The sequence below is a fragment of the Impatiens glandulifera genome, chromosome 6 (genome assembly GCF_907164915.1).
Source record: "Impatiens glandulifera chromosome 6, dImpGla2.1, whole genome shotgun sequence".
Lineage (NCBI taxonomy): Eukaryota > Viridiplantae > Streptophyta > Magnoliopsida > Ericales > Balsaminaceae > Impatiens > Impatiens glandulifera.
In genome coordinates, this window is record NC_061867.1 from 4,650,573 (window position 1) to 4,667,016 (window position 16,444).

A 16,444-nucleotide genomic window follows, 5' to 3' on the forward strand; every position below is an offset into this window, starting at 1 on the left:
CCTCATTAGGTATAGCAATGCGGCGGTTCCAGACAATGAATGCATTTACCATCCCCACCGTTTCTATTTCGGGAATTTTTTTAATATAATCTCCGCCCCGTTTGATTTTTTCGGTTTCGGGGATCCCCGCGGGTCACCGTTTTAAAATAAAAAATTAAAAAAATTAAAAATTTCAATTTTTTTTATATAAATCGATTTTTAATATAATATATATTATAATATATTGAAATTTTATATTATTATAAAGAAATAAACTTACACCTCTTATAAAATACCTCTTATAAAATATAGTAAAAAAATAAATATATTAATAATTTAATATATTTAATTATGTTTTATAGTGTTCGTGGTATAGTCGGGGTGATATCGGGGCGGGGTACACAAATATCATCCCCGTTCGGTTTTGAAGAGAAACTAGTGATATAATGACACATCATTCTCTCTCATTTTCCCTCTCATATCACTACTCAAATAAACAATTAATATATCAATATATATATAAATATGTGATATATTATTAAATATAGGCTTTGTTCGATGGGAGTTATTTAAATAACTTAGGCCTTGTTCTCCTTGGGTTATTTAAAAAACCCAACCCAAATCACTTTTTCAATCAATCACTTCTCAACAATCACATCACTCATTTTATTAACTAAAATACTAAAATACCCTCTAATTTAAATTATTATTTTATATTTTATTTATATATATCAATACCTTTTAAGTCTTTTTACCCAAAATAATCATTACCTCCTTAAAATCATCACCCATCAATCATTTTTTCTCTCTCTTGGTTTTTTAAAAAACCTTTAACCGAACAAGGCCTTAGAGAGGGAAAAAATAATGATGATTGATTATTTTGAGAAAGTGATGATTATTTTTGATAAAATGACTTGAAATGTATTGATTTATATAAATAAATTAAAAAATAATAATTTTAAATAAAGTATATTTTAGTATTTTGGTTAATGAAATTAGTGATGTAAGATAAGTTATTTAAAAAACCTAAGGCCTTGTTCTTCAAAGATTTTTTATTTAATCTATACGAAATCAGTTTTTCAATCAATCACTTCTCACCAATCACATTACTCATTTTATTAACCAAAATACTAAAATACCCTCTACTTTAAATTATTATTTTTATTTTATTTTTATATATCAATACCTTTTAAGTCATTTTTCCAAATATAATCATTACCTTCTCAAAATCATCGACCGTTGTTATTTTTTTCTTTTTCTAGGTTATTCAAATAATAAGAAGAACAAGGCCATATATAAACATAATATATAAATATTTTTATTTTATATTTTATTTTGATCTCATTATTTAGATTAATAGCGTTTTTTATTTTAATATTTTCAGGTGGGTCTAGTTTACACCTAATTATAGGTATTATATAAGAATATAATAATATAAAACTAGACACATATTTATTTATGTTTTAATTTCTTTAAAGGAATGTCTAATGATTAGACTAATCAGGTGTCAAATAATAATTTTTAAAATGATTAAAAGCTTTAAGTATGGACTATCAAAAGCTTAAAGTATAGACTGTAATATAATAAATCGTGAGAAATAAACCGATTTTTAATATAATATATATGGTAATATATTGAAATTTTATATTATTATAAAAAAATAAACTTATACCTCTTATAAATATATCTTATCAAATATAGTGAAAAAATAAATATATTAATAATTTAATATATTTAATTATGTTTTATAGTGTTCGGGGTATAGTCGGGGTGATATCAGGGCGGGGGACACAAATACCATTTCCGCCTCATCCCCGTTCGGTTTTGAGGAGAAACCAGTGATATAATGACACATCATTCTCTCTTTTTCAATTTTCTATCACTACTCAAATAAATAATTAATATATCAATATATATAAATATGTGATATATTACTAAATATAGGCATTGTTCGGATTTGGTTATTTAAATAACTTAGAGAGGGAAAAAATAATCATCAACGATGATTGATGATTTTGAGAAAATAATGATTATTTTTGGTAAAATGACTTAAAGATTATTGATTTATATAAATAAAATAAAAAATAATAATTTTAAATAGAGGGTATTTTAGTATTTTGGTTAATGAAATGAGTGATGTGATTGGTGGAAGTGATTGATTGGAAAATTGGTTTTGTATAAGTTATTTAAAAAACTTAAGGGCATCTCCAACCGGACGCCAAACGCAAACACAAACGCAAATTTTACTCCAACCGGACGCCAAACGCAATCCCGTAATAGGAATTCACACCCTCTCTAAAAAAACCCATATATGCAGTATTACTATACATTTACACCATTTTTTTTTGTTATTTTAAAAAAATGACCCTTAGACTTATTTTTTTAATAACTTTTAATTTCTATTCATATAAATTAATTCTTAAACTTATATTTTTTATTTTTAAGATAGAAAATTATAATATTTTTTAAATATATAATTAAATTATTAAATTTATTATACTTAAAATTTTATCTAATTTATTTTATAATTCATTTTATATTTTTACGTTATATTTGATAATTTAAATTTTATAAATTATAAATTATAAATTTTTAATTATAAATTATACAAATAAACATAGAAAATACTTAATATGTTTGTTTTAATATAATATGTTTGTTTATTTAATTGTATTATTGAATTATTTTATTGTTTATGAATTATTGATATATATATTTAATTTTATTTTAATATTATTAAATGAATGAAAAAAGATTGAGATTAAATATGTAAAATTGATAAATATATAAATAATATTAATAAGGTTAAAAAGTTAGTGTAAGAAAAGAATATCTAAGAATATTCTTCTAGGTTTGAAAATGAGTTTTTGAGTTGGAGATGAATTACTGTTTGATGTGACGTTTACTGTATTTTGGGTTTGAGAATAAGTTTGTGGGTTGGAGATGGTCTAAGAAGAACAAGGCCATATATAAACATAATATATAAATATATAAATATCTTTATTTTATATTTCATTTTGATCTCATTATTTAAATTAATAGTGTTTTTTATTTTAATTTACACTTAATTATATGTATTTCTTTAATTTCCTTAGGCCTTGTTTGATCTTTGGGTTATTGGGGTTTATCCCAATAACCTTGTTTGATGAAATTAAGAAAAAACCAGTTTTTTATTTTTTATTTCCAAAAATACCCCTACTTCTCTTCTCCTCACTCTCTCAATAAATTTTAAAAATATATTAATTTAATTTATATTTAAATAAAATTTAAAATATAATATAATAATATAATAAAATAAATATTAAAAATTATAGATATAATAATATTAACTTTTATTAATACATCAATTAAAATTAAAATAAATACTAATTTTATAATTATAATTTAAATATTATATAAGATAATATAATATATTATAATTTTATTTATATTGTGTATTTATTTTTATTTAATATAATAACATAAAATTTTAAATAAAATAAATTTTATAATATAATAATCAAAAATCAAACAAATCTATTATAGTATTTATTTAGAAAAATAATTTAAAGTTAGTTTATACCAAAAAAAATAATAATAATAAATTTCTTTATAAATATTTAATTTAAATGAGATATATTTATAAATTAAATAATATTTTTTATTTAAATATATTTAACTTTATTTTCTAGTATAATTATTTATTAAAATAAATTTAAATTATAAATGGTATATTAGATAATATAGTTGGTTAGAATTTAAATTATATAAAAATAAATTTTATAATGTAATAAAATAAATATAATATATATGTATATATTAATATTATTTTTTAATAATATAAAATAAAATATTTAATTAAAGGGTAATTTTGTTATTTTAATTTATAAAATGATTGATTTGATTTGGGATGTGATGGTTGGGTTTTGGGATAAAACCTGGGTTTTATCCCAATAACACAAAGATCAAACGAGGCCTAATAAGGTGTCAAATAATAATTTGTAAAATGATTAAAAGCTTAAAGTATAGACCGTAATATAATAATTCGGAGAAATTATACTAGAATCATTTCTCACGTGTAATCAAACACCAAATTAATACCATAATCTCTAAAAACATGTTTAAATAAGTAAAATATTATTTTTTATAACTTTTCGAATAGTAAATTAATAAGAATAACTTTTGTTCGACTAAAAATAAATTTAATTTGTCTTGTTACTAAAATAAATTAATTTTTTTTTATGTGATTTGTAGTTATAGATTTCCCAAAAAAAACATTTTGTAAACTATATTTTATATTTTTGTAAAGCAATTGTGATATTTAATAAATATATAATATTTATATTTTTTACATTTGTGAATAATATTTTATCAATTTAGCAAAATAATAATGATAATAATTTTATTACAAAATCTAAAAATATGTTTTATTATATAAAACATTTTTCTTACTTTTATAACTTCGAGACTGCATGCATGAGAAACCCCAACACAAGCTATATCCATGTACTGCTTTTGTTTTTCTCTAATTTCATCCCTTCTTTCATTGTCCGATCTATAGTAAAAGATGTCGCTGTTGCCAGATGAGATTCTGGCTCAGATTCTTTCTCGGTTGCCTGTTAAGACTCTTCTCCGTTTTAGATGCGTATCTAAATCCTGGTGTATCCTAATCAGAAGTTCCCATTTCGTAAAATTGCATCTGAACCGAGCAGTTCAAACCAGGATCAACCTCCGTCTTTTTCTGTGGACAAACAATCTTTATCATGCGGATTTTGATTCTCTCAACGAAGGTGTTCTTCAACGTGTGGCGGTCGATTACATTCCGTCGAAATGTCCTTTGATGGCTTTGATTATGAAATTGCGCTATGCTGATTATGTTTGTGGAATTACGTTTTGTGGGTCCTGTGATGGATTACTCTGCGTGTCAGATGTCAATTCAATTGACGATATCTTTTTGTGGAATCCTCTATAAAATTGCCTTCTGCATCGATTGATCTCTCAAATAAGAACAAATTTTACTACAGCTTTACTTGTCGATTCGGTTACGATAGCACTAATGATGATTATAAGGTTGTGAGACTTGTGTTTCCTCTAATAGATGCTCATTTTAAAAGATACATTACATCTTATGAAGTGAAGGTTTATAGTTTCAAATCAAATTCGTGGCATAGGTCTGAAACGTCTCCTGACCATCCGAAGTTGGAGAGCATTGGAGATTCAATAGTTTGTGGAGCAATGCACTGGATCTCGGATGTGGAATTGAATTCAGAAAGGAAAAGTTCGATTGTTGCCTTTGATCTCGGGACTGAGAAATATCGAATAATTCCACATCCAGAGTACATTGGTCCTCATTTCGGTTTAAAGTTGGACAACTTAGGTGGATGCCTTTCGCTAAGTTGTCATTACGAGTCATCGTTTGTGGATGTATTTTTGCTTAAGGAATATGGTGGGAAAAATGAATATTGATCAAAATTGATTACATTATCACCGACATGTGATTTTGTATCTTTCAACACATTGAAACCTATTGCTTATTCAAAATGTGGTAAAAAAGTACTCTTAAACATTGATTGTCGAAGACTTGTTTGGTATAATTTAGAAGGGGGGCCATTTCAGAACATTTGGGTTTATGGTATGGACTTAACTGAAGTACACACTTGCCTTGAAAGTCTGGTCTCTCTATGAAACATCAACAAGAAGAGAAAATCAATCTGTGAGTAAACTAGATAAATTTGATATACAAGTAGGAAATGGGTTTCTCATTAATTTCCAAATTTTGGGTTTTGCAGGAACAAGTTGGTGCTATAATTTCTATAAGGTATCTATATTAATGATTAAATGTGTATTTTTCTCATTTATCTTCAAAATGGTGGATTGGTACAAAGAGAAAGTTTTTGAATTCTGATAATGAAGCTAATATGATTATGTATTATTTGGAAACACCCTTTTTTACATGGATCCAAATGAGATCATAAAGAGAAGTGTTTCAAGGTGTTTAGTCTGAATTCAATATTTGTATTTTTCTTCTGTCACAGAAAAGGGGAGTGGAGTGGAGGTGCTGCAGAGAATTGATGAGAATGAATCTGTCTGCTTTTTGGGTTCATGGTGTATTGCTATATATTGCATATTAAAATATTTGAATTTTGAATTAGAATATGTTTTGAATGGCATTGGCAAAGACCATTTCAAGATCTATAACTCATCTTAAGATTGGAGAATATATATATTATGGTACATTTTCATTTTCACATTGCAATCTCAAAATTTTCTCCATTTCTGAAATACTATTAGCTGTTGCAGCCAGAAGTTAGGGTTGTCTAAACTGGTCATCAAACCAAATGGAGAGAATGCTTATTTGTCTATTTGTTATCCCACTAGAATCAATAGACATTTCTCCATTAGTTTGGAATTGGACTATTTGAAAACATATTCTTTTTTTCGATGAGAATCTGGATTCCGATGTTAGAATCTATGCTCATTAATTTTTGTTTATAAATTTGATTTGATATATATTTACATCAGATATTTTGATCTTTTAAATGATAATTTTCTCCTTTATTTCCAAATTTAGCATAGGTAAAGTAAATTAAGAAAAATAAAAATTTTCACTTTCTCCTTCCCTTCTCTTGTTTCCCTCCCTCTTTTCAACTCTCCCCCTCCTCCGAAGACGACCGATCCTGCCCTCCTTCTCCCCGACGACGAAAAGTCCCCGAAACATCGACGACGATTCAAATGCACGTAACCCTTCCTCTCCCCCGACCCCCGATGAGCCCCCGACGAGAAGCAGAACGACTATCCATTGAAGGTGAGTTTAGAGTTTTATCTTCCATGTTTTCCCCGTTTTCTATCGTTTATATTCCATGCATGCTGAAATGGAAGAATGATTTAGTGTTTAGTGTTTAGGTTTATGTTTATTCGCTGACTGAATCGTTTTGGGTTTAAATTGCATCTGTCGAAGGCGCGCATTTGTCGCAGATTCCTGTCATATTTTTAATTTAAATATTTTAAAAAATCTGCAATTTTAAAATATACAACAATTAATTACTTAATTAACAAGCTTTCCCCTGTATAATAAAACAGGGAAACTGGGCTTCTTGAGGTGTAACCCCTAGTCTAGTCTTGAGTACAGACCCAAGTTTCTTAATGACCCAATCCAGCCTACTCTTCCAGAATTCAGACATAATCATCTTCTTCCCATTCTTGTTCTTACACTAACATCTTGATCTATGAGTGTCATTATACATGCCTGAGTTTGGTGTTGGTGAGGAGTGTTATAAGTAAATTGTTCTTCGCCGATTGCAATATCTGAGGAAGTTACTTTTGCTTTGATGGATTCCATACAATGATAATATTTAATATATCAATTCATATATTTGAATATCTACGCTGAAGACTTTTAGAATTAATATATTTGAACTCTCTAAATTTTAGACCTAATCATTCCTGGTTCTTCGGTTCCCCAGGTATCATTTCTTACTAACTTATCATTTTGATCCATTATACATAAAACATTGTTTCTATTTATGTTAATAGGACTTGGAATTAGGTTAAATGTTCTGTTTGTTTTCAATATACATGGGAGATCCATGCCTGTGTTTGGTGTTGGTAAGGAGTGTTATGATACAAGTTAATTGTTCTTCTCTGATTTCATTTTCTTCTTGACGTTTAGTCAAATTGCATCTATTAGTCCAAACCAAGAACAATCTTTGCCCCTGTCCAAAGGAACTATGATTTATTTTGTGTTTACTTATTTTACAAGCAGTATAAAAATATTGTTAGAGTTAGAGGATATTCTTATTTGGTATAAAGTTTTAATTTTGTGTAACTTGTTTGACCAATCTAAATATCACATTTGATTTTGATAAACTTTGAGCCCAAAAATTACTTGTTGTCATTAATGAATCACTTGTTATAATTTTTTTTTCTTTTATTATATTTATTTCGGTGATTTTGTCTTGAATTTGTGATAATCTAATATAGATTAATTATTTCGGTTTGAATTTAAATTGAAATTGACTGATTTTTTAATTCGGATTTGACTAAATTTGTATTTGATTAAGATTATTGAAACAAAAATATATTTTATTTTTTTTACTATATATATTTTTTATTCAATATTTTTTTTTTAATATTTTATGAATTGTATTAATTTTAGTAAAAATTAATTTATATTTATTATTGGACAAAATTAAAAACAGATTTATTGACTAACTCATCTTACATTATTATAAATATATAAAAGTTAACTATAATCAAAATATAAATTTAACAATTTTTGTTTGTTGAATTAAATTCTTTATAAAAAGATATAATTATTATACATAAATGAGTTTATCTTCAAAATAATTTTATACTATTTGTATGTTTTATTAAATTAAATTTATAAAAGTTTAATATATAGTTAAAAATAAAGGGATCCACTTAAACCCACACCAGCCTCTAAATATATGAATATTCATTAAATATTCATTAAATATTCATAAAGTAATTTTGAAATTGAGAAATGATTAGAGAGGATTTGAAATGAGAAATTTGAAAGAGGATTTGAAATGAGAAATTTGAGAAGTTAATTCTTTGAAAAAATAACAAATTTTATCATTCATTTTTTTTATAATGTTATCTCTTTCATTAATATTATGAATAGTCATTCACTCCCTAAATTTCTTCTTCCTTCAAATTACTTTCAAACTATTATCTAATTGTTTTTACTCCATATTGTTATGTTATGTATATTTTTTTCCTTCAGATTTTCTTACTATTTAACATTATTTATTTTCAAAATATATCTCATTGTTTTGAATGAAGGATTACTGTAAGCTTAAAGCATATAAATTGTTTTAAGAGGTAAGCACATCTGGAGTCTGGACACAATTACTTATGACCCAATCCCAAAAATAAAAAGATTAGGCCCAATATCTGTAACCCACTTACTCTTTATTTAAATTTGTTTATTTTTATCATTTACGCCTATTTTTCTTGTTCTTTCAATTTTTCAAATTTACATAAATTTATTATGCAGTTATAAATTTAGAGTTACTTATTTTTAAGAGTTTAATTTAAAAAATATTAATGTTATATTATTATTATTATTTATACATAAAATTAATTATTTATATATAAAATTAAATATTTAAATATAAATTAATTAAAAAATAATAATAAATAAAACACACTATAAAAAATTATATTAAAAACTTAGTTATATTAATTAAATAATTTGAATAAATAATATATATATATTTTTAATTTATAAAAATAAATTTATTTTTGTTTAATATAAAATATTATAAAATTGTAAAATTGAAATTATTTATAAACTTGTCAAATCGTAAAATCTTATTATCGTTAATTTAAAATTATAAGAATTTACTTATTCAAAAGTTTACTTAAAATCAAATTTGTTAACATTTTATTAAATCATAAGATTTTAAAACTCGAGATTTTAAAATTCGAGATTTTAACTATTTTGGTGAGGTGTGTTATAAGTTAATTGTCCTTCTTTGTTTCGGTTATTTCAGTAAGTAACTCCACCACCTAGAGGAATGTAAAAACTGGTCAGATATTATTATTTTTTTTTCTTAGAGCTGTATATGATTATTCTGATATTACAAAATTTCTTCATTATAATTCTTGGAGGAGGTAAGGAATTGTATGTTATGTTTTAATTAAAATTATATCTATATAGAGTGCGATTCATTAATAATATCAAACATCCCAAATCATTTAAGATCATAATCCAACCCTTCAGAAATTCTAAACAGTCCATGTTCAAACGGTTTAAAGTTTGACATCATTGTCAAATTTAAATATATATATATATATATATATATATATATATATATATTTCAGATTAATTATTATTTTTATTTTAGAGATTTTAAATTTTAAAATTTTAATTATAATGGAAAACATGTTAATTTTTTCTTTCAAGTTTAATGGTTAATCATGATATTTCAATGTGATTGTTGATACTATATATCATTATATCTAAATTATAAAAGACTTAATTTGTCTGCATTTATAATTTATAATTATTTATTAATATTAAAAAATAAAGTATAATTCTCTATTTCGATTATTGTTTTGTTGGATTATTTGGCTCGAGAGGAACGGTAAAATTTTCAGTGATCGCTATCGAAAGATGCGTTTACTCAACAATACTATTATTATAACAATATAAGAGATTTCTTCTAAAAAATTTATGGAGGTTCTTGAAAATCTTTGAACTCGTTAACGTTAATTAAATTTTATGATATGTTTATTCGTTGGTGAACATTTTTTTTTTATCAAAAAGGTTAATCTTGTTACGTTACACGGATGTGTTGGGTGACAATGTATATACTTTTACAAAAAGTAGCTAATTCATTTGTGACAATATTTAACTAACAAAAAAGTATCCACAAAATGCAAGCTAAATAAAAATTGTTTTTTTTTTAAGATAATTAATTTTAGAACATCACAAAATTTATAATGGTTTCACCAAAATGCATACATCAACTCTCAAAAGTAAAAGAGTTTATTTTTTCCTCATAGAGAATGTTATAATTAATTGTAATGAAATGCTTATTTTTTTTTGTTCATTGTTATTTCTTTTGCTAAAAAATCTTCATTGTTAATGATCATATCAATGTTATAGTTGATAACTGAAATATATAAATCTTTATCTTACTTATAAATATTTAGTTTGTATGTATAATTTATAAATTATAGTTATTGTATTGGTATTAAAAAAAATTGTTTTTTTTAAAACAATATCATAAACGTCGGAAATATTGAAAATGTAATAAAATTAGCTAATTCATTTGTTGCTCACTAACTGGGTCAAATATGTGTCTAAAAACGGACGTATGATTTAAAAAGCGACGCAAAATGATTTAATTTTTTTCAGCGCCAGAAACTATTGGCGACGCTTGTTTGTGCCGGTAAATACATTTCTTTGTGTCGGTAATAGTATGCTATATATGTCAAAGTCATTGTCAACAAAGAAACATCTATGAAACATTTTTTTAAATAATATAGAGATATATAATATTTAAACGTTAATATTATAAAAAATAACTTGGTTGTTTAGTTATATTTTAATACTTTATTAGTATAAATAAATGATTCAGACCTTGAAAATAATCTTCTTTTTTTACGTGGTTCTTTTGAGGGTATGACCCTATGTTAATGCATAAATTGTATCACCTAAGTGCTATTATTACATATTTTTCATTGCAGAGCTCTCTTTCTATGAATATTTTTCAACCAAATATTTATTATACAGAATATTCTAATTATATAATGCACATATTTAGTAACATTTGTTGTAATCCTTTGCATCAGGAAATTCAGGCATCTTCTTCTTGTATAGAAAGTGGGAAAGTATTTGATCTAATTTTCTTTGCAGATTTAATTGGATTTCAATTTTATATTTTACATAATTGATTTGATGCATATATAGTTAGATCTATCTGTTGATCAGAAAATGTCTAGAGTATGGTGAGTTAGAATTCTTCTTTTGTCAAGGATGTAAATGGGCTGTTATTGGAACTCTTGATTCATGATTGATAGCCATGAATCTTTTAGAACATCTAAAATTTATAGTTATTTAGTTTCAGATCTGTAAAATCAGACTGTGTTCCAAATATACAAACTGTTGTTAAAAAAAAGTTAATCTATTTTTGCATACTTTAAATCTCCATTGTTCTAAAAATGCTAAATATGATGTTATGTGAAAAGTTTGATTCAAACTTTCCGAAGATTGATTGATCTTAATCAACTCATAAGTTATCATTTCAAGTTTCAATCAAATTATAAGTTCAGCCAGATCAGGAAATAATAATAATAAATAAATAAATAAATAAATACAAGCTTGAACGAACCTCTTTGGTCTTTTGGGTGGGTGAATTGAATAAAAGTCGTCTGGGCACATGTTCACTTCTATTAAAAAAAGAGTCAAATCACATCGACTAAATATTAAAAAAGTTTATAATTGATTTGACCCTGCATTTCCGCACCTGCAAATTATAGTTTAAGTAGTTATTTAATTTGTTTTCTTTTTCAGTATATACAAATTTAAACAAAAAAATAATTTGTCTAAATATGTTTATATAATTTGATCAATATTGTTTAGCAGTTAACATCTATGATCTATAACATAAAGTTTGAGATCACTCTATCATCTCTAAACACATCTCAACACATAAAACTCATATGTATATAGATCATATGTGTCTCGGATTTCAAATTCTCGTGCATTGCAGTTTAATTTTCTTTGGGTCCACAATCTATTTAATTTATTCATTTTTGTCTCTACTGTCATGCTCAATACAGGCAAGTAAAAAATGCTGCATCAGCACATGCTTACATGTTACAAAGTGCGGCCATTTTGTATGGATTTATTTCAACTTTGACTCCGATCAGATTTCATTTGAGAGAGAAACCACCATGGTTGATGCAGCTCTAATCAGTGGTTTGCTTTCAAACTTGATACCTCTGATTAAGGATGAATTCAAGTTGATTTTGAGTTTTAAGAAGGAGGTTGAAAAGCTATCCAGCACGCTATCTACAATTAAGGCCGTACTTGAGGATGCTGAGAGAAAGAACGTGCGGGAGAAGGACAAACAAACGGAAGATTGGTTGCGGAAACTCAAAGATGTAGCGTATGAGGTTCGAGACATTATGGATGAGTGCATATTTGAAGATCTTCGTCTTCAAGTCAACAGACTTAATGCCTCCTCTTCAACCCGGATCCAGGTAACCAACTTTATCACCCATCATTTTATCAATAATAAGACGCGTCTCAAAATTGGTCACAAAATTAAGGATGTTCAAGAGAAACTAGACCAAATTTCTTCCGAACGACAAATGTTACATATGCGTGACTCAAAAATAATAGACAAGTTGACTAGTAGCTGTCGTGAAACCATGTCTCTTTCTAGTTGTACTACAGTATATGGAAGAGATGTGGAAAAGAAAAGGATTATTGATATTCTAGTCAATACATCTAGTGTTAATGTTGCCAAAAAACTATCTGTTCTTCCCATTGTTGGAATTGGGGGTCTTGGTAAAACAACACTTGCCCAAATGATCTTCAATGACGAGAAGGTTTCAAATCATTTTAATACTAAAATCTGGGTTTGTGTTTCTGATGAATTTGATATTAAGTTGGTCATCAAAGCAATCATAGGAACAAATAATGAAACTTCCTTGGAGATATTGCAGCAAATGATTCAAGATAAATTGAGAGGGAAAAGATATTTGATTGTATTGGATGATGTTTGGAATGAAAACGAAGATGCATGGAATCAGTTGAGATCTATATTAGATTGTGGATCAAATGGTGCGTTCATCATTACCACGACACGTAAAAGAAATGTGGCAAAAATCATGGAAACTGTTCAGCATTTTGAGTTATCATCTCTATCTGAAAATGATTGTTTGTTATTATTCGAGGAACGTGCATTTGTGCATGGAAAATCAAAAGCTCCAAACTTTATTAAGATTGGTAAAGAAATAGCTAGAAAATGTAAGGGTGTTCCCTTAATTGCAAAGACATTGGGAAGTCAACTGTGGTTCAAAGATGACGAAAAAGAATGGTGCAGAATAAGAGATAGCGAGATATGGGAGATATCCCAAGATGAAGAATCTAATCTCTTGTCTATTCTAAGGTTGAGTTACTATGACCTCCCTTATCATTTGAGAAGATGCTTTGTGTTTTGTGCTATATTTCCCAAAGATACTGAAATTAAAAAGGAGATATTAATTCAATTGTGGATGGCCCATGGATTAATACTTACAGTTAAAAACCAAGAAGTTGAAGAGATTGGGAATACAATTTGGAAGGAGTTGTGTTGGAGATCCTTTTTTCAAGATGAAAAAGAGGGAGTAAGATGGCCATGGGATGATAGAGTTTATACAACATGTAAGATGCACGATCTTATGCACGATCTTGCCCATTCTATTATTAAAGATGAATGTTATACTATGGATGCTAAGAGCTCAAGTGATGGTTTAGGACGACAAATTCGTCATGTTACAGTAATGGTAGACGAGTTAGACAAAACATCAGTTTGTTCTCTTAAGAAAATTGGAGGGCTGCAATCAATAATGTTCAAAAGCAGAGTTTATAGTAAAGTCACAAAGGAGATTTTGATTGTCTTGAAGGAAATTCCCTCTTTACGTGTTCTTGAAGTAAGCCTTGATGTGCAATATCAAGATTTGCATTATGTGAAATGTCTAAAACATCTTAGATACTTGGACATTTCCAATAGCAAGATAACAACATTGCCTAATAGTATTTGTGATCTTTTAAACTTACAAACTCTGAAACTCAATTATTGTTCTAAGCTTGAAAGTTTGTCTAGAAATACGAGGAATCTTATTAACTTGAGACATCTTTATTTGGAGGGTTGTAATGGTTTAAGTTATATGCCTAGAGGGATGAGGCAATTGAAACATCTCAAGACGTTAAGCTTGCTTGTGATAGGCAGGGAGGAGAGAGACTGTCAACTAGATGAAATAAAAGAATTGGATATTGGCGGATATTTGAAAATTAAGAACATTGGAAAAGTTAGTGATGCATCTATTACAAGAGGGATAAGTATGGCTAAAAAGTCGAGTATCAATGAGTTGGAGTTGGAATGGACATCAAAGAATGAAGTTGATGATAATCAGACCAAAACTAGACATGAGAAAATAGGTGAAGCTCTAGAGGTTTCAACTGCGAGGCTGAAGATATTGAAAATGAGTGATTACAAAGGTGTGAATCTCCCTAAATGGGTGGGAAAGTCATCTTCTTCTCTAACATTCCTTGAGATTAAGGGCTCGGACAATGTGAATACTATTGTTAGTAGTAGTGATGACAATGAAATGATAGTACTATTCCCTTTGTTAGAGAAACTTGTTATTGAAAGCTTGAAGAATTTGAGGCAATTGGTGTCTGGTAGTGGTAGGAGTACTGTAGCATTCCCTAATCTATGCAATCTGAAGATATTTAATTGCCCAAAGCTAGGGAAGTTGCCACCACATCTCAAAGCACTCAAAGATGTAACTGTTTCCGGTGAATGTTCGGATGAATTGTTATATAGCATCTTGAATCTTAATGGTCTCACTCGTCTCGAACTATGGTCATTGAATAATAATGTGGATCACATATTCCTTGTCAACAACATTAATGGAATTGAAGTAGTGTTATTCCCTTTGCTAAAGGAATTTTTTATTTATTGCATGAAGAATTTGAGGGAATTGGTGTTTCCTACTATTTCTAGTGCCGGAGCATTCCCTAATCTATCACAGATTCAGATATCTTGTTGCCCAAAGCTAGGGGCCTTGCCACCTCATCTCAAAGCACTCAAATATGTAAGTGTTTGGGATGAATGTTCTGATGAGTTGTTAGATAGCATTTCAAATCTTAGTGCTCTCACTCATCTCACTCTTCAGTCTATGAAAGAAAGAAGTGTTTTATTTCGAGCGGATAAGTCATTAATGTTTGATGAGATACCATCATCATCAACCCTTGAAGACAATAATGAAGTACAATTTGGAGTACGCTTAACTTTCCAATCTCTTCGATCTCTGACTATTGTGAATTGCCGCAAGTTAAGGCGTTTGTTTGATGAGGGAATGATAAGGCAAGATACATTAAACATTATTGGCTGCGAGAACCAACAAAAGCATCATCTTCAAGGACAAACAAACCTCATGAACTCTCTCACGGAATTGACTATTCTTAATTGTCCCGAGTTGACGATATCACTTGAGGAATTTGAAAACCTCGATATTGTTAATTCACTACAGAGATTGTGGATTGATACTTGTCCTAAGTTGGTGTCTTCAGAAGAAGTAGACGATGTTATCGCACTTCTACGTTCCCTTAAAACAAGAATTGGTCGTGAGAAGTTCTCATTAGATATTCTATTGTAAAAGGAAGACGGAGAGCATAGAGTGGCCACAAAAGCAAATTTGGTAATCTTTCAACATATCTGGTTTCCACTAATCTTATGATGCCTTATATTCATTCGGTAACATATATGTTATAATCTTTTGCATCAGGTATTTTCTACTTCTTCTAGAAACTGAGGAAGTTCTATGTAGATATCATAATTGAATAGCAGAAGAAAGAAGAGTCAGATAGAAGGTAAATACAAAAATAATAATTATATTTATCCATCCATTGCATCTATTATTAATTATCTGCTTTTAATTTGTTTAAATGTAGGTATATTAACCTAAACGAGTAGCAGACTCAACAAGGTTAGTACTACCTATATAACTAGAGAAATAATTATATTGATTTTGTAATGGTTTCTTATTTCTTATTTTTAATTATTTGGCTCTCATCTTTTATTTGATTGTTTTCACTCCAAATACATTACCTTACCTCCATATCAATTAATATAATAGTTTCTTTCTTAATTTTGATCACAATATTTTTTTTAATATATATTTTCCTAAGCTCTTTACTTTGTAGAGGTTGAGGAGAGTTTTAATTCTGATTGATCGG

The 16,444-nt window shown here is 27.4% G+C and overlaps 2 protein-coding genes across 2 annotated transcripts; both read left to right on the forward strand.

The window, feature by feature from the left end:
- Positions 1-4,525: 4,525 nt before the first annotated feature.
- LOC124942961 (F-box protein CPR1-like) lies at positions 4,526-5,424 on the forward strand. The gene is made up of 2 exons (XM_047483529.1): positions 4,526-4,881; positions 4,983-5,424. The coding sequence occupies exons 1-2, from the start codon at positions 4,526-4,528 to the stop codon at positions 5,422-5,424; spliced, it is 798 nt and encodes a 265-aa protein (XP_047339485.1).
- A 6,963-nt stretch (positions 5,425-12,387) lies between these two features.
- LOC124942962 (putative disease resistance protein RGA3) lies at positions 12,388-15,864 on the forward strand. The gene has a single exon (XM_047483530.1). It carries the CDS (start codon positions 12,388-12,390, stop codon positions 15,862-15,864), a length of 3,477 nt encoding a protein of 1,158 aa, XP_047339486.1.
- The last annotated feature ends 580 nt before the right edge of the window (positions 15,865-16,444 follow it).

What these genes read in the sequence shown, in the direction of transcription:
- LOC124942961 (XM_047483529.1), top strand. Translation starts at nt 4,526, where the DNA reads ATGTCGCTGTTGCCAGATGAGATTCTGGCTCAGATTCTTTCTCGGTTG. An exon ending in TGTGATGGATTACTCTGCGT is followed by an intron (nt 4,882 to 4,982) that starts GTCAGATGTCAA and finishes ATTTTACTACAG; the next exon opens with CTTTACTTGTCGATTCGGTT.
- LOC124942962 (XM_047483530.1), top strand. Translation starts at nt 12,388, where the DNA reads ATGGTTGATGCAGCTCTAATCAGTGGTTTGCTTTCAAACTTGATACCT.